At 41.3% G+C, this 20,805-nt stretch overlaps 2 protein-coding genes across 5 annotated transcripts in view; one reads left to right on the top strand and one right to left on the bottom strand.

Moving 5' to 3' along the window:
- The window catches only part of MRPL22 (mitochondrial ribosomal protein L22), a 35,543-nt gene extending 17,305 nt beyond the window's left edge, over positions 1-18,238 (bottom strand). Inside the window, exons 1-3 of one of the 4 annotated variants that reach the window (XM_086701497.1) lie at positions 18,086-18,238; positions 17,964-18,006; positions 2,717-2,834 (exon numbers count right to left, since the gene is read on the bottom strand). In XM_086701497.1, the coding sequence (XP_086557623.1) occupies positions 2,717-2,834; positions 17,964-18,006; positions 18,086-18,113 (189 nt within the window). In that variant the 5' untranslated portion in view covers positions 18,114-18,238. Of the gene's footprint in view, positions 1-2,716; positions 2,853-3,047; positions 3,165-17,963; positions 18,007-18,085 lie in introns of those variants that run through there. The other 3 variants (XM_025924502.2, XM_086701565.1, XM_086701639.1) reach the window with 3 other exon arrangements.
- A 1,231-nt stretch (positions 18,239-19,469) lies between these two features.
- GEMIN5 (gem nuclear organelle associated protein 5) overlaps positions 19,470-20,805 on the top strand; it is a 39,888-nt gene continuing 38,552 nt past the window's right edge. Inside the window, exons 1-2 of the mRNA XM_025923696.2 lie at positions 19,470-19,725; positions 20,537-20,697. Of these exons, the coding sequence (XP_025779481.1) occupies positions 19,560-19,725; positions 20,537-20,697 (327 nt within the window). The 5' untranslated portion in view covers positions 19,470-19,559. The remainder of the gene's footprint in view (positions 19,726-20,536; positions 20,698-20,805) is intronic.

Below are 20,805 nucleotides of genomic sequence, written 5' to 3'. Positions count from 1 at the left end.
AGAGACAGAGCATGAACGGGGGAGGGGCAGAGAGAGAGGGAGACACAGAATCGGAAACAGGCTCCAGGCTCCGAGCCATCAGCCCAGAGCCTGACGCGGGGCTCGAACTCACGGACCGTGAGATCGTGACCTGGCTGAAGTCGGACGCTTAACCGACTGCGCCACCCAGGCGCCCCAAATGTTTATTTATTTTTGAGACAGAGAGAGACAGAGCATGAACGGGGGAGGGGCAGAGAGAGAGGGAGACACAGTATCGGAAGCAGGCACCAGGCTCTGAGCCATCAGCCTAGAGCGGGACGCGGGGCTCCAACTCACAGACCGCGAGATCGTGACCTGAGCTGAAGTCGGACGTTTAACCGACTGAGCCACCCAGGCGCCCCTAAACTAGGGATAAAACTAATTTTTAAGATGTTTGCAGTTAGCAGATTGACAAGTAAAAGGTCACACGGCACAAAATCACAGTATAAGAGCTATGTGGCTAGATGTGCAAATTATTCCATTATTAAGCTAGGTATTTAATGAAGGGCATCAATATTTCAGTCATAACAGGTATAAATGATGCACCAATGTCGATTTACCAAATACTATTTAAACTCAGAAAATGTTAAGGTATTTTCTAAGAGTCCTAGTTTGTTCCCAAAAGGATTACTCACTCAAAATCTGTGATCTCAACTGTTTACTACTTGAATTTTGCCACTTCGGATATATCCTGAAGTGCATTTGTTTTAGTATCCTAAAAGAGTACTACTACAAAATACACAATTTTACTTTTAGATTTTGAACCTGACAAATGCTATGATTTCTTTCTCAATTAATATCTAAGTTCAAAGAGCTCAGGTAAGAAAAAAGCTCATTAACAATAGGAAATTATTTATATTTGTACACATATGTAACTTTTTCTAAATTTTGGTTAATTATAAAGTGGAATCAATACTTAACAGCATAGATTCTGTCACAAATCTAACTTTTAAGTTCTGATGCCAAGATAAAACATGAAAGATAGAAAGTTATTTGTTTAGAGGTGCCTGCGTGGCTCAGTTGGTTAAGCATCCAATTTTGGCTCAAGTCATGATCTCATAATTCGTGGGTTCAAGCCCCTCATAGGGCTCACTGCTGTCAGCACAGAGCCACTTTGGATCCTCTGTCCCCGTCTCTTTGCCCCTCCCCTGCTTACACGTGCACTCTCTCTCTCAAAAAGAAACATTAAAAAAAATTAAGGGTGCCTGGGTGGCTCAGTCACTTATGCATCTGACTTAGGCTCAGGTCATAACCTCACGGTGAGTTCAAGCCCTGCATGGGGTTCTGTGCTGTCATGACAGATCAGAGCCTGGAGCCTGCTTCAGATTCTATGTCTCCCTCTCTCTCTGCCCTTCTCCCATTCGCACTCTGTCTCTCTGTCTCTCTCTCAAAATAAATAAACATTAAAAAAAATTTTTTTTAATTAAAAAAAATTTTTTTAAGTTATTTGTTTAAACTATTAGCATCTCTTTTTTCTATTTCCCAATGTGGGAGCTCTTTAAATTAATAAATTAACTCCCCTAAATAAGAAAAAAAAAAGAAAGAAAACCTAATACTGTACTAATTCAGACCAATACTTAGCAACTAAATCCTAATGAAATGCATGCTGTCAAATTCATATAAAAATTAAGCAAATGAAGGGAGCCTGGGTGGCTCGGTTGGTGAAGCGTCCGACCTCAGCTCTGGTCATGATCTCTCAGCTTGTGGGTTTGAGCCTCGCATCGGGCTCGTGCTGACAGCTTAGAGCCTGGAGCCTGCTTCAGATTCTGTGTCCCAATATCTAGGCCCCTCCCCAACTCGTGCCCTCTCTCTCTCAAGAATAAATAAAACACTAAAAAAATAATAATTTTTTTTTAAGTTAAGCAAATAATATTACTTAGATGATACTGGGATCCAGTGGCCCTGAATCCCAAAGGTCTTTAAAAGATGTTTGCTAAACTGAATGATATATAACTGACACTAACACTACTGATATTCTATTAATAGCATTATTAATTAATAATTAATTCTCTTTCTAAGCACTTACCACGGTTTATTTTCTTAAGGATTCAAATGTCCCACCTTGTTGATGTAATCATTAGCTGCTTAAACTTTTTAACAGATATAAATTCACATTAAGCTGGAAATTAGTCTTATATCTCAGACTAGATAACTCACCAGCAGTTTGGAGAGGGTAAAAGAATTCTGAGCAGCTAAATAAAACTCAGTATCTCTGAAAGGAATCCAGTGATTAAATTTAAACCTTAATTCAAAAGTTTGTGAATTACAAACACACAGAAAATCACAACTTAATGCGTCTATGTCCAAAATTTAAAACACTAGAAAACCATATATATATGATTTAAATATGGTCAATGGTTTAAGTCATCCTTTCCAACTCCTCATGCTCCATTACTAAGAATACATTAGCAAGCCTCCTAAGAGTCAAAAATCTATCAGGATGCCTCAAGCTATTAGCTTAGTTTTAGAATTAAGGCCCCCATACAGAAGGTAAAGTCAAGGCAAACAAGTAAACAAAACAACCTTTTAACAATACCAAGGAGGTAAATCTAGAACATTTTCCGTGTCAATCAAACGATCATGCAAATTGCCATATGCTTTTTCCCTTTCCTCACATGGAACAGTAACTCATTGCTAGCCACCTAAGAGTAAGAGCTCGTCATCAAAATTAAGAGATTATTTCTAGCCACAAACTTACTGCTGGTCGCCGAGGTTCACCAGGCAATTGTGGAGGATACACAATTTTATTCTTCTTTTCCCATTTTCGAGATACGTCCAGAGATGCAGTTGTGTGGATATGTGACTGGGGTAAAACGCTGTGAGATGAAAGAAGTCTGTAAAACAAGACACACTTAGAATCTTTTCCAGAGCTTAGGTATCTTCTGAACCACATTAGCTCCATTTTGATCAAAACTATTTAGTATCACAAGTGGAAACAGTCTAAATGTCTTCATTAACAGAGAACAACTTTACATAAAATATCACAGAGTCAGTTTACTGAAAGCTAAAAGTAAACAGTTGTGTGGCACCTGTAACTTAGTCAGTTGAGCATCCGACTCTTGATTTCAGCTCAGGTTGTGTTCCCAGAGTCGTGGGATCAAACGCCAAGTCTGGCTCCACGCTGAGAGCCCTGTCCCTCTCCCCCCCTAAATTTAAAATTAAATTTTGGTTTCTCTGTCTTTAAAATTAAAAAAAAAAAAAAGTAAAAAGTTAAAGATTAGCATAAGTCAAACAGTAAACAGATATTAACCCATGATCTCTTGCCCTGACTGGCCAAAAAATATTGACTCTCTAATATAAGCCAATTCAGTTCTAAAACGGACTTAAAGAAGACACAGGGCACCTGGGTGGCACAGTTGGTTAAGCGTCTGACTTTGGCTCAGGTCATCATCTTGTGGTTCGTGAGTTCAAGCCCCACATCAGGCTCTCTGTGGTCAGCACATAGCAAGCTTCAGATCCTGTCTCCCTCTCTCTGCCCCTCTCACTTCATGCTCATTCATTCGCACTCCTCTCTCTCTCTCTCTCAAAAATAAATGAACGTTTAAAAAAAAAAAGAAGATACATTGGATCCCTGACTTGTTCTGTAGAATTACTCAACTTTGCCGAGGAGGCAAGACAAACTGCATCATTTCGTAATCCCTAAGAACTTAATAAAGGTGGCATTATGTACCTCTTGATCAAAGAACACACTACCCACCACCCATGAAGTAGTCTTTCTGCAAAAACAAACCTGAATTGGGCTTCTAGATTCAATACAGGAAATACAAAGAGAGGAAACATGTTAAACAATACAAGGGATGTGCTCAGCAAAATCCAAGCTGCACAAACTACAAGACAGCCTATTTTCCTCAACAAATAAATTACAAGGGGAAAAAGAAAGAGCTGAAAAAAGGACCTACTAATTAAGAGCAATATCAATTAATTTCAATGTGTAGATTATGACAATTTTTTTTTTTAATTTTTTTTTCAACGTTTATTTATTTTTGGGACAGAGAGAGACAGAGCATGAACGGGGGAGGGGCAGAGAGAGAGGGAGACACAGAATCGGAAACAGGCTCCAGGCTCTGAGCCATCAACCCAGAGCCTGACGCGGGGCTCGAACTCCCGGACCTCGAGATCGTGACCTGGCTGAAGTCGGACGCTTAACCGACTGCGCCACCCAGGCGCCCCGATTATGACAATTTTAAAAGTATAACAGTGATTTAACCATTGGAAATCTGAATATTAACTGGATATTTGATGCTTTTTAGTGAGATATATAGTGAAATATTCATGGATTAAATAATATAGTGTCTGGGATTTGTCTCAAAATATGATGGGAAAGAGTAGGGAACATAGTAGGGAACAAAACAAGATTGGCCATGAGTAACTTATTGAAGTTGGGTGATGAGTTTAAGAGGGTTCATCATATTATCTATTTTTGTATCTCTGGGGATATCCAAGTAACACACAAACTTGGTGTTTCCATGCTATGCAGAATACAGAGTCTAAAATCCCAGCAAGACACAGAAGGCCTTTTATAATCTAACCCCAACCTTGCCATCTTGGCTCATTCACCTTTTGGCCTGGCCACACAGATGTTCATTGTTCCCTGAACAAACCACATACTTTCGTGTGTTTCTGCTTTTGATCATATTGTTTTTTCCTCAATCATTATCTCCTGAATGAAATGTTTGTCCGGTTTTTTTTTTTTTTTAAATTTTTTTTTTTCAACATTTATTTTTGGGACAGAGAGAGACAGAGCATGAACGGGGGAGGGGCAGAGAGAGAGGGAGACACAGAATCGGAAACAGGCTCCAGGCTCCGAGCCATCCGCCCAGAGCCCGACGCGGGGCTCGAACTCACGGACCGCGAGATCGTGACCTGGCTGAAGTCGGACGCTTAACCGACTGCGCCACCCAGGCGCCCCATGTCCGGTTTTAAACTCCAGCTCAAATGTCACCTCACTGCGAGCTATCACGTGATCCCTTCTCCCAACCATTCTCCCCACTGTCTTTTGTTTCTATTTATTTTTGAAAGACAGAGAGAGAGAGAGACAGACAGACAAACAGACAGACAGACAGAGAGACAGAGAGAGGCTCCATGCTCTAAGCAGGCTCCATGCTGTCAGCACAGCGCTCAACACGGGACTTGAACCCATGAACTGTGAGACCATGACCCGAGCCAAAGTCAAGAATCAGACACTTGGCCACCCAGGCGCCCCCTCCCCCACTATGTTAGTACTCTGTTCTTGAAGAGACTGGGAGGAAAATAGACTGAGTCGCTACCAGGGATACACGGGGACAACCTGACGGGCCATAGGTGCGTGATTGCAAACTGGGAGAGATAAAATGAATGGAAGGGAGGGATCCCCTTCTGTGGACAGACAAAGGGAAGAGAAAGAGCGGCTGGGGAAGCATACGACTGTATCTGGACAAGAGAAAAACCTCAGAGCAGCATGGAGAAAGATCCAATCTCTAACTGAGGGGCTTTCTCTGGACTGGGGCTGGCTGCCCTGTTGGTGCACCTGGGAAGGAGGGGACCCAGCCCCAGGCTCGGTGCCTAGGTCGGGGGCGCAGTCCGCAGTAGGAGAAAGTGATTCCCTCCCTGGAGTGCTGCGGGACAGGAGAAAGCCAGCAGGGACCACAGATCCGGCGGCATGAAGAGGCGCTTCCCCAGTAGCAGGGCGCACAGAGCGGGAGTTTGAATCCCAGCCAAGCGCGGGGCACAGGAGTCGGCAGAGCAGGGCAAACCGCCTCGTCTGCACCTGCGGCACAGTGAGGATGGCTCGAACAGAGTGATTTGGGACACCGGGTCCATGGAGGAGAGACTGGGGGGTTGCCATTTTTCACCCCACCACCACCAAGGCAGGGCCTCAGGGATCTAACCTCGGGCCTACAGTGGAGGCGAGAACCGTGTACACCAAACCACGCCCCTCCGTGCCGGGTAACTGCGCATCTACCGGAGCGGGATGGACACTGAGGAACCAGAGGGACCCCTCCTCCTGACCAGCGCTGCTGCATCGCCTGGATTAACTCTCAGACAATTCTTGTTATATAGATATATTCTTCCTTCCTTTTCTCCTTCTTATCTCTTCCCTCCTCTAGTCTGGTTACTCTGGTTGTTGGTTTGTATAAACAGACATATTTAACCCATTCTCTTGACACATGGATCACCTCCTTCTTTCCTTTCTCTCTCTCTGGAATAATCAAGCTGTATAGTTTCACTGTCTGGGTAATTTTATCTGCTTTTTCCCCTGCCTCCTTTATTTTCCTTTCTCTCTCTCTGGATTAAGCTGTTTAGTCTCTTTGCCTAATCAATGTTTATTCCCCTCCCCACCCCCCCCCACCCCCGCCGACCCTGTCCCTGTCATTTCTCTCTTTGTATGTGATCTTCCATTGGCACCACATCCACCCTGTTCTTTACTTGCAGCTGGTGTTTCTGGTTTTTTGCTTTTGGGTTTTTTTTTTTTTCTTTTTTCTTTCTTTCTTTTTTTTTTTATTTTTTTTATTTGTGTGTTTGTGCGGTTTTTGTTTTCTGTTTGTTTATCTGTTTGTTTTCCTTTCCAGGGATACTTCAAGTCACAAATCAAAGCACACCTGGTGGAGGGCCCAAAACATCACTACAAGTAGGGGAAAAAAATAACCAAAGTCACAACAACAGAGAGCAAGTAACAGTCTCCAAAACACATCCTGAAGGGCCAGGCCCTGGACAGTATATGACCCCCTTTAATATAGCAGTGCTCACAGGTGCAGAGCACATAACAAGCTTTTAGAACACACAAAGGACAGAAAACTAACCAAAATGACCAAACAGAAGAATTCTCCTCAAAAGAAATTCCAGGAAGAAATGACAGCTAAAGAATTGATCAAAACAGATATAAGCAATATAACTGAACAAGAATTTTAGAATAACAGTCATAAGATTAACCACTGGGCTTGAAAAAAAAGCATAGAAGACAGCAGAGAATCTACTGCTGCAGAGATCAAGGAACTAAAAAACAGTCATGATGAATTAAAAAATGCTATAAATGAGGTGCAAAATAAAATGGAGGCAACCAAAGTGCAGATTGAAGAGGCAGAGGGGAGAATAGGTGAATCAGAAAATAAAATTATGGAAAAAGAGGAAGCTGAGAAAAAGAGAGATAAAAAAAATCCTGGATCATGAAGGGAGAATTAGAGAACTAAGTGATTCCAGCAAAGAGAACAATATTGTATCATAGGAATTCCAGATGAAGAAAAGAGAGAGAAAGGGGCTGAAGGTGTACTTGAACAAATCGTAGCTGAGAACTTCCCCAATCTGGGGAAGGAAACAGACATTGAAATCCAAGAGGCACAGAGAACTCCCTTCAGATTTAACTTGAATCAATCTTCTGCACGACATATCACAGTGAAACTAGCAAAATACAAGAATAAAGAGAGAATTCTGAAAGCAGCTAGGGGTAAACGAGCCTTAACATACAAAAGGTAGACACATAAGGGTAGTAGCAGAGCTATCCACTGAAACTTGGCAGGCCAGAAAGGAATGGCAGGAAATCTTCAATGTGATGAACAGGAAATATATGCAGCCAAGAATCCTTTATCCAGCAAGCCTGTCATTCAGAATAGAAGAAAGATAAAGGTTTTCCCAAACAAACAAAAACTGAAGGAATTCATCACCACTAAACCAGCCGTACAAGAGATCCTAAGGGGGATCCTGTGAGACAAAGTACCAGAGACATCACCGCAAACGTGAAACCTACAGACATCACAATGACGCTAAACCCATATCTTTCAATAATAACACTGAATGTAAATGGACTAAATGCTCCAACCAAAAGACACAGGGTATCAGAATGGATAAAAAAACAAGACCCATCTATTTGCTGTCTACAAGAGACTCATTTTAGACCTTAGGACACCTTCAGATTGAAAGTGAGGGGATGGGGAACTATCTACCATGCTACTGAAAGTCAAAAGGAAGCTGGAGTAACCATACTCATATCAGACAAACTAGACTTAAAATTAAAGGCTGTAACAAGAGATGAAGAAGGGCATTATATAATTATGGGGTCTATCCATCAGAAGAGCTAACAATTATAAATGTCTATGCACCGAATTCAGAAGCACCCAAATATATAAAACAATTAATCACAAACATAAGCAATCTTATTGGTAAGAATGTGGTAATTGCAGGGGACTTTAATACTCTACTTACAACAATGGACAGATCATCTAGACAGAAAATCAGTAAAGAAACAATGGCCCTGAATGATACACTGGACCAGATGGACTTGACAGATATATTTAGAACTCTACGTCCTACAGCAGCAGAATATACTTTCTTCTCAAGTGCACATGGAACATTCCCCAAGATAGATCACATACTGGGTCACAAAACAGCCCTCAAAATATATAAAAGAATTGAGATCATACCATGCACACTTTCAGATCACAATGCTACAAAACTTGAAATCAACCACAGGAGAAAGTGTGGAAAACCTCCAAATGCATGGAGGTTAAAGAATATCCTACTAAAGAACAAATGGGTCAACCAGGCAATTAAGGAAGAAATTTAAAAATATATGGAAACAAATGAAAATGAAAACACAACAATCCAAACCCTTTGGGATGCAGCAAAGGCAGTCCTAAGAGGAAAATACACTGCAATCCAGGCCTATCTCAAGAAACAAGAAAAATCCCAAATACAAAATCTAACAGCATACCTAAAGGAACTAGAAGCAGAACAGCAAAGAAACCCCAAACCCAACAGAAGAACAGAAATAATAAAGATCAAAGCATAAATAAAAAATATAGAATCATAAAATAGTAGAATAGATCAATGAAACTAAGAGTTGGTTTTTTGAAAAAATAAACAAAATTGATAAACCTCTAGCCAGGCTTCTCAAAAAGAAAAGAGAGACGATCCAAATAGATAAATATCACAAATGAAAATGGATTTATTAAAACCAATCCCTCAGAATTACCAGGGAATACTATGAAAAATTATATGCCAACAAACTGGACAACCTGGGAAAAATGGACAAATTCCTAAACACCCACACACTTCCCAAATTCAAATGGGAAGAAATAGAAAATTTGAACAGACCCGCAACTAGTGAAGAAATTGAATCAGTTATCAAAAATCTCCCAGCAAATAAGAGTCCTGGACCAGATGGCTTCCCTGGGGAATTCTACCAGCCATTTAAAGGAGAGTTAATACCTATCCTTCTCAAGCTGTTCCAAAAAATAGAGAAGGAAAACTTCCAGACTCATTCTATGAAGCCAGCATTACTTTGATTCCCAAACCAGACAGAGACCCAACAAAAAAGGAGAACTACAGGCCAATATCCCTGATGAATATGGATGCAAAAATTCGCAAAAAGATACTAGCAAATCAAATTCAACAGCATATAAAAGTACTCTCCTCTTGCCAACCATGCAACAGTGAGTTAGTACTATGGTACTGTAAGTTGGCTACAGAATAATGAGTTCCTATAGTAAGTGTACAGATTTGAGCATTTTGAGGGCAAGTATAACATCTTCCGTATTCTAGCACTAAAGACAATATCTGGCACATGGATACTAAGTAAATCTTTAACCCAGACTTAAATATTCAAAGTTATTGTAAAGTGGCAGATTTTCACACAATTTATGCAATTGGATGATATATTTAGCCAAGTCTTTTAGTTTTTAAATCATTTGGACTAAAGAATTTAAAAAACCTATTCTCCTACTGGCTCATTTTTCCTATTCTACTTCAAATTCACCATTTTACATCCCAATATTAAGATCAGTACAATCTGGGGCACCTGAGTGGCTCAGTCGGTTAAGTGTCCGACTTCGGCTCAGGTCATGATCTCACAGTTCATGAGTTCGAGCCCTACATCGGGCTCTGGGCTGGCGGAGCCTACTTCAGATTCTGTGTCTCCTTCTCTCTGCCCCTCCCCCATTCACACTCTGTTTCTCTCTTTCTCTCTCAAAAATAAATAAACATTAAAAAAGAAAAAAAGATCAGTACTATCTAAATATTTGACTAAACCTTTGCCATCCACATATAGGCTCCACTATTTTAAGTGAAAAGTACAAAATTAGGAGACATGATGCTAGAGGGCAGAATTTCCAAAAAAAGAAAAAAAAAAGGCAAAACCATAAGCTAAGTAATGAGGGCAGAGACTACGGAGTCAAGTAAACCTGAGTCTAAATCCCAACTTTAATACAAGGTAAATGGACTTAGGAAAGTCACATAACTTTCTCGAGCTCAGTTTCCTCATCAGTAGATGGAGTAATAACAGTAATTACCTCATAGGCTTCTTAAGGAGGTCAAATAAGGTATTTTAAGTAAAATACTTAACCTGATGCTTAAAAGGGCTCAATAAAATTGATGTTATTACTTTCAGAATGAGAATAATACCCACTTCATTCTGTTGATGGTGGATAATTAATATACTGTACCCTACAGCATCTAGCACATAATAAACACTGATGGCTAGTATTAATTTTATTTTTTCTAATTTTTTTTATTAAAAAAATTTTTTTTAATATTTATTTATTTTTGAGAGAGACAGAGAGAGAATGCAAGTGGGTTAGGGGGAGAGAGAGAGGGAGACACAGAATCCCAAGCAGGCTCCAGGCTCTGAGCTGTCAGCACAGAGCCCGACATGGGCCTCGAACTCACAGGCCGTGAGATCATGACCTGAGCCAAAGTCGGACGTTCAACCGACTGAGCCACCCAGGAGCCCTTAATTTTATTTCATTTATTTTGAAATAGACAATGTGTGTGCCAGTGGAGGAGGGGCAACGAGAGAGGGAGAGAAAGAGAATCCCAAGCAGGCTCTGCACTGTCAGCACAGAGTCCAACACAGGGCTCAAACTCACAAACCATGAGATCATGACCTGAGCCAAAATCAGACACTTAACCAACTGAGCCAGCCAGGCATGCCTAGTATTAATTTTAAATAAGGCCCTCTGAACAGTTCATCTCTCCTAGTCTCCAGAAAAAATGAACACTGTGAACTGTAAACTTTATTATCACACAATTCCAAACCTTCTCACATTTGGAATCATGACCGTTTGCTTGAAGCTGTAATTCATGGGTACACTAAGTTTATCCACTCTTTGGTCCTCAGCTTCTTTATGAAAAGAGGAATTGGAGTATATCATCTCTAGGGTCTCTCTGAACCTTAATTCTATCTCAAATCTCATTGTTGACAGCAGGATTACAGAAACACAAGCCTCTTGGCTTCTATTTAATTCTTCTTCTGTGAAACCACTATTACACTAACCAGTCTTAAAGAATGCTTGAGGGTGAGGCCCATGCCTTCTGTATACATCATATCTAACACAGTGTCTTGTACTCAAATCAATACACATTTAGTGAATTACATATGGTGCTTAATAAATTAAACACATTATGAATCAACAATGACAAAGCTTTCTGAATACCTACAATACTTTCAGGGTTCAGATGGTTCATAAAACGAACTACCAGGCAAATACTAAACAACTGTAATCAAATTAAATTAAATTATTATTCTAAGCAGAGTACTTAATTCAGAAGTGTATTAAAACAAAAGTTCTTACACGCCCTCTCCTGGTCAACTATTGGAATTAAAGCAGAAAATGAAGCAATCATGGGGTAAATTGAAAATATGTAATTCAAAACTTAACTATGTAATTCAAAACTTACAACTTTTGAGACCTTTTTGTGTAAGAAATACTGCAAAGAGTCACTAGAGAAAGCGGATTCAAGAAAAGGAAATTTGTGGAATTAACAAATGATAACATGAGCTATTGCTAGAATCCATTTCCTTCTATAAAACTGTTTTCCAACAAACATTAAATTTTAGGTCCGCCTAGCAATCTAGTTTATTGTTAGCATTCTAAAAAATCAAAGCAAGTTAAAACCTTAAAAAAAAAAACAAAAAACACTGAAAGGCATCCAAGATCAACTTTTATCATTTTGAAGTTCAAGGACCATTACTGATATTTACAACATCCTCACATTTACTGGGAAGCCCAAATCCCTTTAGCTTCACTGCACCTCTGTAAATTGGATGAAGGAAGGTAGGCATGAACCAAGTCTCCAGAATGCCTGTACACACAAGCACACACACAGGTGCCCACAGTCTGGTGAGACTGCCAGAGCGCTCAAACGGAAAGTGGGTGGTATACTGGAACCAGCATATGAATTTCCTTACTCCTGTTACTCTGGTGTCTTCTATCTACCAATACTTAAGGATACTTAAGGACTATCACTTTTCAAATTCTTCCCACAGTCATCAGACATTGAAGAGTGGCAGATACAAAGCAAATTTTAGGATTAAGAATTCAGATAAAACAAGATCTCAGAGTTTCTAAAGTCACAATTTCAGAAATTATACTTCCTATGTATTACTCAAAATTCATCTTGAAATCTAGTGCAAGGTATACCCAAATCCCAAGTGAAGATATGACTGGCCTCTGGCTCAATCTTGAGGTTACTATATGCAGGTTATTAAATGCATCAAGGTGAAAAATTCTTTGTTCCAAAATTACTCCTGTTAACACTGTTAATCCCACACTTGAAACTGAATAAAAGAACATCCTCCAATCTTGTCTCAATTAGCATCTAAAATAAATGGCTGAAGTGATATGTATATTGTCATAATTCAATATAATTTCATTTGGTTAAAGTCAAGGACAATCACACAAGGAAACAAGAGTTTAGCAAGCAAACAAAATTCCAGCAACTTTGGACCATGGTAAACTCAGAAGTTTCTCAACCACTGCAATATTGATATGTGGGGCCAGATCATTCTTTGTTGTGGGGGCTATCCTGTGCCTTGTAGGATGCTTAGTAGGATCCCTCAACTCTAGCCACTCTAGTAGCACCCCTGGCCTGAGTTGGGACAACCAAAAATGTCTCCAGATATTGCCAAATGTCCTAGGGGGCTGGAGGTGGGGGTAGGGGCAAAAATTGACCCCTGCTGCAAGTTTTTGCAGACTAGGGAGCATGACTTCTCTGTTCCAAAAGGTTTCTGTTATTATGCTATACACATGTGGATGATTAATAAGCCAGATTTTCTCACTATGTAAACCAAGAAGGACCAAATGCCTAAATTCCACATTCCTTTTTGTTAAGTTTATTTACTTACTTACTTATTTTTATTTTTAAAAAATTTTAACTTTTTTTTAAAGGTTTATTTATTTTTGAGAGATAGAGGGCAAGCAGGGGAGGGGAACAGAGAGAGGGAGACAAAGAATCAATCCAAAGCAGTCTCCAGGCTCGGAGCTGTCAGCACAGAGCTCAACATGGGGCTAGAACCTATGAAGCATGAGATCATGACCTGAGCCGAAGTTGGCTGCCCAACCGACTGAGCCACCAAGAGCCCCAGTTTATTTATTTTTGAGAGAGATCTGTAAATGCTGGCTGCCTCAGGAATCAATCCTTGTACTCTTATAATTTCTACTTCGCTCTATGGTGAAGTCAACCAGTCTCATGGCTTTAAACACTCTTCATGCACTGATGACTCCTGAATTGACATCCTTTCCCTGAATTCCAAACTCATATATATTCAATTGCCTACTTTCATCTACACTTGAACGCTTACTGGATGTTACAAATTTAATAAGCCTCAAACTGAACTTGTGATATTCTCTCCAAAATCTGCTCCTCTGATAGCTTGCTCCCTCATTTCCTTCACATCTTTACTCAAATGTTATCTTCTTGGTGAGGACTTACCTATCCAAACCTGTAACCCCTCTCCAATATATACACACTACCTGTTCCCATTTTCTGCTTACATTTTCTCCTAAGCAGTTGTCATTGTCTAATACACTCTACATTTTACTTATCAAGTGCTTTCCTCAATAGACTGTGAGGGATTACTCTGGTTTGTTCACTGCAAAATCTCTAGTGTTAGAATAGTCCTGGGGAGGGGCGCCTGGGTGGCTCAGTCGGTTGAGCGTCCAACTTTGGCTCAGGTCATGATCTCGTGGTCTGTGAGTTCAAGCCCTGCATCGGGCTCTGTGCTGACAGCTCAGAGCCTAGAGCCTGGAGCCTGCTTTGGATTCTGTGTCTCCCTCTCTCTCTGCCCCTCCCCTGCTCATGCTCTGTCTCTCTCTCTGTCAAAAATAAATAACCATTAAAAAAAATTTTTTTTTTTTTAATTAAAAAAAAAAAAAAAAAAAGAACAGTACCTGGTGGGGCACCTGGGTGGCTCAGTCGTCTGACTTCGGCTCAGGTCATGATCTCACAGTTCGTGAATTCAAGCCCCGCGTCAGGCTCTGTGCTGGCAGCTGGGAGCCTGGAGCCTGCTTTGGATTCTGTGTCTCCCTCTCTGCCCCGCCCCAACTCGCGCTCTGTCTCTCTCAACAATAAATAAACATTTAAAAAATTAAAAAATTTACGAGTTTTTTTTTTTTGGCCTCATATTTTTCATTTAATCTTTTTCTGCCTTTCAGGGGGACATGTCTGATGCTCAGCCATTATCTTGGGCACAGTCTACTAAATCTATTCACTTTTTTTTATTTCTCAAATTGTTATAATATGCATTATCTAATTTTTAGTTTCCTATATATTTAGTGGTCTACACCTAGGACTGTTAGTGTATCCACTTTCAGGAAATCTAGCTGGATTCAGAATTTAAATTATGTGTCAAAGCCCCCTTAACAAGCAATAGGCACAACCATCATTATTAAACTCATGCTTTCTAGCTCTTTCACTGGGCCTTGCATCCCTCCCCAGTACACTGTGACAAAGTTACTCTGTATATTCCCCTAATCCCAGTTGTTAAAAAGTATCTACATATATATATACATATATATACATATATATACATATACACACACAACACACACACACACACACACACACACATACACAGATACCTCTAAAACTTTAAGAGTGTATGTTTTATATATGAGGCCACTATGCCTCTACACTTTTTATTAACAACTATCATGGATTTACTATTTTTCTTCCTAACTAGAAGCATACCAAGGAATACACACACACACACACACACACACACACACACACACACACACAATTATTATGTAGCCCAGTACTGCCAGATCACTATTATTTCAAAAGTTTGAAAATCTGGGTTTCTTTGTGAAATTTTTAAATGTTGTTAACAAATTCTAACAACCACAGAACACACTCTGGGGGCAAAAAAAAAAAAAACATTGGAGTACACATGCAATAAATAATTCCTTTGGACTAGGTTGGACAGTTTATAACATCTGATGTAGTTAATACCTTTTGATGTTTTAGAATCAAAATAAATAGTATGATTTTACCTCTATATAATTCACTGACTGTATAATATTTTAGTTACATATAAATAATTAAATTATATATGTATATTTTTTGAAGAATGGATATGATAATTAAAATTATGTGAAAAAATTAAAAAAAAAAACAGAATAGTACCTAGTACACATAAGGCACTAAATATATGTTTGTAGAATGAATTAAAGAATACAGGGAATAGCCAGGTAACATAAATAAGAGGGCTTGGAATTAGTGAAGGATTTTACACATGGTTAAAAAATGAGGAAAACTGAGGGTACTGGGGTGGCTCAGTCAGTTGGGCATCCAACTTCATCTCAGGTCACGATCTCATGGCTTGCAGGTTCGAGCCCTGCATCAGGCTCTGCGCTGATTCAGATTCTGTGTCTTCCTCTCTCTCTGCCCCTTGCCCAGTCACACACTCTCTTTCTAAATAAATAAATAAAAATAATAAAAAAAATTTTTTTAAACGAGGAAAACTGAAGAGTATAGGCCCTATCTAAAGAGTGGTACACTTTTTAGCTCTAGAAAATTGTTGCCATATTTTGTGATGCATAAGATAATCTGGAAACCTGGATTTTTATAAGAAGCTGCCTGTTTTTTTAACTCAAATTTCAAACGTTTTTAAATCCTGTGTAGTCCAAATAAAACACATCTGCAGGCCTGATTCATCACCCAGACAATGTTTTGTTTAGGTCCTAGATTTGACTTGTATTAACTGTGTAGCCTTCAGTAAGTCATTAAAATTCTCAAATGCATCCATCAGTAAAATGGGGAGACTTGGAATTCAAAAGCTGGAAACTGTCATTCCACTACCAAATACAGCCTACAGAAAAGTTTTATTTGGTTAGCACTTTTTCTTAACCCATTTCAATGCCTTTAGATGAGGAATGCACTCTACTAATTGCCACAGGCCCTACCACTTTCTCTCATTTTACACAGACGGCTTCTTCCAGTTCATTTCCATTAACTGAGTGCCATCTATATGCAATGAAGTTTCATCACTGAATTAGAAAATCTCTAAGATTTTACAGAGTTATCATGAGCATTAATTATACCTTCTCTATTTAGTTTTTACATAACCATTTGTCTATTAGAAAGTCCAGACTAGGGATTCACAAAATTATTTATACTCTTTCCTAACCAGAAAGAGCCTTAATGATTATCTAGCAAAACTGAACCCTTTTGTATTACATAGATGAAAAGACTGAGGCCAAACTGCTTAAGTTGCTTGCTCAGAGCTTCCCAGTATAGTCAGTGCAGGACAATTTAAGCTGACAAACATTAACAAAATATTCACTTTGTGCAAGACCATAACCTGGAGCTACAAAGAGAAACAAGAACTGTTGCTACTTCTCCAGGGTATACAGCTAGTAAAGGGCACAGACACATTAACATGAAGTCCCTATTTAAGAGGCACATGCTAAAAGGAGAGATTAATTTGTTTCCTTTTTAGTGGGATCTGAGAAACCTCCCAAGAAGGAAACATTTGAACAGGGTTTAAATAATTAGAACTCATATTATAGACAAGAAGTGAAAGCACAGCATGAAAAAGCCAAGAAGCAAATAAATGGACAGCATATTCAACAAAAGTAAGTAAATCAGCATAGCTGGGGTGGAATGATAAAAAATAATCTGAAAAAGCAAAGCATAAACAAATCCTAAGGGGCAGTGCCTCCTATTTTCTTCTTTAGCCTACTGACCCAAACACCAAGAACAGAGCTAAATATAATGGGAACACATTAATAATTTATAATGAATAAAACAGTAATGGCAGACAGAATCTAAGGTGGGATTGTTATATGTCATGCACTATACTAAACACTTCATATGCACTACCTCCTTTAATTCTCATTCAAAAATCAATGACATAGGTACTAATATTACTCTCATAGCATATATAAGTACTAAAACTCAAAAAGGATAGTTTTCCCAAAATCACACCGCTTAAAAAGTGCATTCACACCCAACTTACCTGTCTCTCCAAAGCCTATGACGTAAACCAAGATAAACTCCAACAAATGCACCGATCAGACAATTTACAATCAGATTATCAATCTCCAAGTATCAATAGCTGTACTGCAGAAGAGGGACAAGGAGAAGGTGACAGAGAAAGGCTCCTTGCCAGGGCCGATTTAACTGCATTCCCTAACCTTAAAAACGCTTCCATCCTGAGGTCTAAGAATGCTCTGGGGAAGACAGTATAAAGCTTTAAAACTTCCTATGACCAGGGGAACCTTATCTTACTTTGGGCAACTTCAATTTCCTTGTCTGAAAAATGGTAGAGCAATACCTACACTATGCTGGATGTTATGAGAATGAGATAATGCATATAAAGCGTTTAACACAATTCCAGGCACGTCGTAAAGCTCAGTTGTCTACAACACAGCCCCTGCTCATGGAATCAAGTAACTAGAGGGGGAACTAGAAAAGTTGGAGGCTCCCAACACGGTTTGGGAGAATATAACCATATTCGGAGACTGTTTGGAAAAGAGATCCAAAATGTCCCTTGAGTGATTGACAGGTTACCCTGATTCCCTCAGGGCCATGCAATACGGCGGCGGAACGTCGGAGTAACCAAGCAGAGACTGGCCGTTCTGTTCCCCTCCACAGCCCTAAAGCCTAAGGCAGAGGGCGGCACAGGGGCTCAGTAACCGACAAACTTGCAAAGAGGCCTCCAGCCCTCTATAACTCCAAGGCGAAAGACTTACCCTAAGGCCAGCTTCCCCCTCAGATTCTGCATCCATAATGCACCTGAAACATCAACACAAGCCGTCAGCTGAGCCCACCTCCACTCCCTTCTGCCTCCCCTAAACCACTAAGAAATCCTTACCCAAACGTTCCAGTGCTGCCGCCGCCATCTTTCTCCCTCCCTCTACGGAAGCCTCCGAGTTCCTGCGCTGCCTGGACGAGGCGAGTGCGCAAGTCTCAGGTTGCCCTCCCCTGCAGGAGATGCAGCAGCATTTACACCCGCGATGTTGTCATGGAGACCGCGAACGCGCTGCCTGCTCTTCAGATGTGATCCGGCCAGCTTTGCCTGGGAATGAATGACTTTAATAAAGGCCAAAAACTAGTGAGTTTCCGGAAACTCATCAGGATCCCGAGAAATTGAGAAACTTCACCTCACAAACGTTCTGAAAGGATTAGAAAAAACAGAGACAGTGAACAAGCCACCTAACGTGGGTGGGCCTCAGTTTTCGTGTCAGAGAAACAGAAATTACCGCAGAGGCTTGCTGTAAAAATCACGAGATCATGTGGAAAGCTCTTTTAAAGAAAAAACAGCTCAAATACAAAGTACGATATCCTAATCCCTGTTAATCTCCAGGTTGGCCTCCAAGAGATAAATTAATATACATCAGGAATTTGCTATCATATATGCCCGGCAGGCATTTCACTAAATCCCAAGTATTCCTCACAGCAATCCAACAAGACATGGATTATCATCTTCCTTCTCCAATGAGGAAACAGATTCGTTTAGGGTAAATTCAGATAACTGGCAAAATCACTAATTCAGTGTAGGACCGGATGCCTCGGAAGTTAGTGCCCCTACCCACAACCAAATATGTTTGACCTCTCTGTATTAGAATCGATATTTCAGGTTTCGTTCGCTACAGATGCAGGAGTGCCAAGTACGCTATGCAAACAAGCAACACAGGGGCAGGAGAGTGTAAACGCAGAATCTGAAATTTCCATTCCTTTTCCTCCACAGCAGTCCCTTTCATAGAGTCGGCAATCAACGAGGCCATTCTATTCTACTCCTCTTTGGGTACCAAGACTCTAGAGCCAGAATTTCCAGCCAGTTGCAGAATCTCCTCCTTTCCTTTCAGATTTCTGATTCGAACTTTTATCTTTTTGCTACCTGGCTTATTGTAGGTATCTTTAAAGAATCTCCAGAGTTAGCAAAGTGCCCAGAGCGTTCAAAAATACTTGACGGGATAGAGGTTGAACAGGTCCAAAAAGTAAAGCTGCTGTGCGGGGAGGTGACTCCGCTAGACTAACCCTTTAATTATGTGCCTTGCTGTAGGAGGTGAAAATGCCTAATCCCTAGGCTGGACTGTGGCAGCACCAGACCTTCCGGCCCCGGGCGGGGCTTCGGGGCAGAGCGCCAGGCTCGCGTCAGCGTTCTTCCCAGCCCGGGGGCTGCGGGACCGAAGCGCGCAGTGCCTCCTGGGCCTCGGCGCGCGCCGTAGCGACGGGCCCGGCGAGGCGGGGCTCCGAGCCAACCCCGCCCCCTTCCCGGCAACGGAGTGGGGCTGCTATCGGTCTGCGCCTGTGGCTCGTTCGTCTTTTCCCAGTGGCCTGTGATCATGGGGCAGGAGCCGCGCACGCTGCCGCCCTCTCCTAACTGGTACTGCGCCCGATGCAGTGATGCCGTGCCTGGGGGCCTCTTCGGCTTCGCGGCGCGGACCTCCGTTTTCCTTGTCCGCGTGGGCCCGGGCGCCGGCGCGATCCCTGGGACGCCCCCATTTCGAGGTAACTCCCCACCTCTGGGCCCCCTCCTTCCTGCCCTTCTTGGGTTCGCCAGAGGCGCTAAGTGGGTTTTTCTAGCTACCCTTCTCTACAGATGGGGAAACTTGAGGCCCAGGTAGGCAGAAAGATCTCTCAGAGTCACTAAGCTTAGTTGCGTCCGTATCTCCAGGATTGAGCTACACCACGTTGTGGCTGAGCAGTCCCGCCTCCTGGTGCTCTCACGTTGGACCGCTCACTCCCTGAAGTTATCCCTATCCAGACCCAGGCATTTATAACATGTGTGGCCTCCCTCCCCCTACGCAGCGCGCGCCGGCCCCCTAGAAGCCTTTCTGGGTTTAAGGGGCTGCCTACAGCGCCAGGCCCTACGCAAGATCCTGCAAATACAGAATACTCGTTGCTGTAAGATTAATGTGTTGAGCCAGATGCTTTCGGGCTCCAAACTAGATTTTGATCATGCCTTGGGATGTGGCAAGCCAGGTATTTCTTGTTTCCCAAATGACCTCTGGCCAGATCTAAATAAGAATCACTTTTACATTCTTCATTTGAGCCACTCCTCAGCCTGTGAACGGTCAGCACCAAGGGATAGCAACAGCATTTTACCGTTGAAAAGAGTGAGGCTCAAGGAGATAAAATGACTGGGCTGAAGTCCTGTGGCAGAGCCAGAACCAGCACTTGGGATTTCTGATTGTGAGTGCCTGGATATTTTTGTTATACCACGGGATAAGTGAGGTCCCACCCCACCCATCTAAGAACAGAATGATTCTGCCAGGAATCTCAGGTAGCACTCTAACCTGGAATCTGGTTTTGCTTGAAGTCATAGGGGAATTGGTGGGACACACCGAAAGGGTCTCTGGCTTCACGTTTTCACATCACCCGGGTCAATACAACCTCTGTGCCACGAGCTCTGATGATGGGACTGTGAAAATCTGGGATGTGGAGACAAAAGCAGTTGTGACAGAGCATGCACTCCATCAGGTACCATGGCTTACTGGTTTCTCAGACCATTATTAGATATGTGTGCTGAGGGTTCTTTTGTTTCAAGTATGCTAGCTCATCTGTTAACTTTTATGATAATGTTCATTA

Source organism: Puma concolor, chromosome A1 (genome assembly GCF_028749965.1).
Source record: "Puma concolor isolate L17-30 chromosome A1, mPumCon1.1.hap2, whole genome shotgun sequence".
Classification (NCBI taxonomy): domain Eukaryota; kingdom Metazoa; phylum Chordata; class Mammalia; order Carnivora; family Felidae; genus Puma; species Puma concolor.
This window is presented reverse-complemented; position numbering and strand designations above follow the sequence as displayed.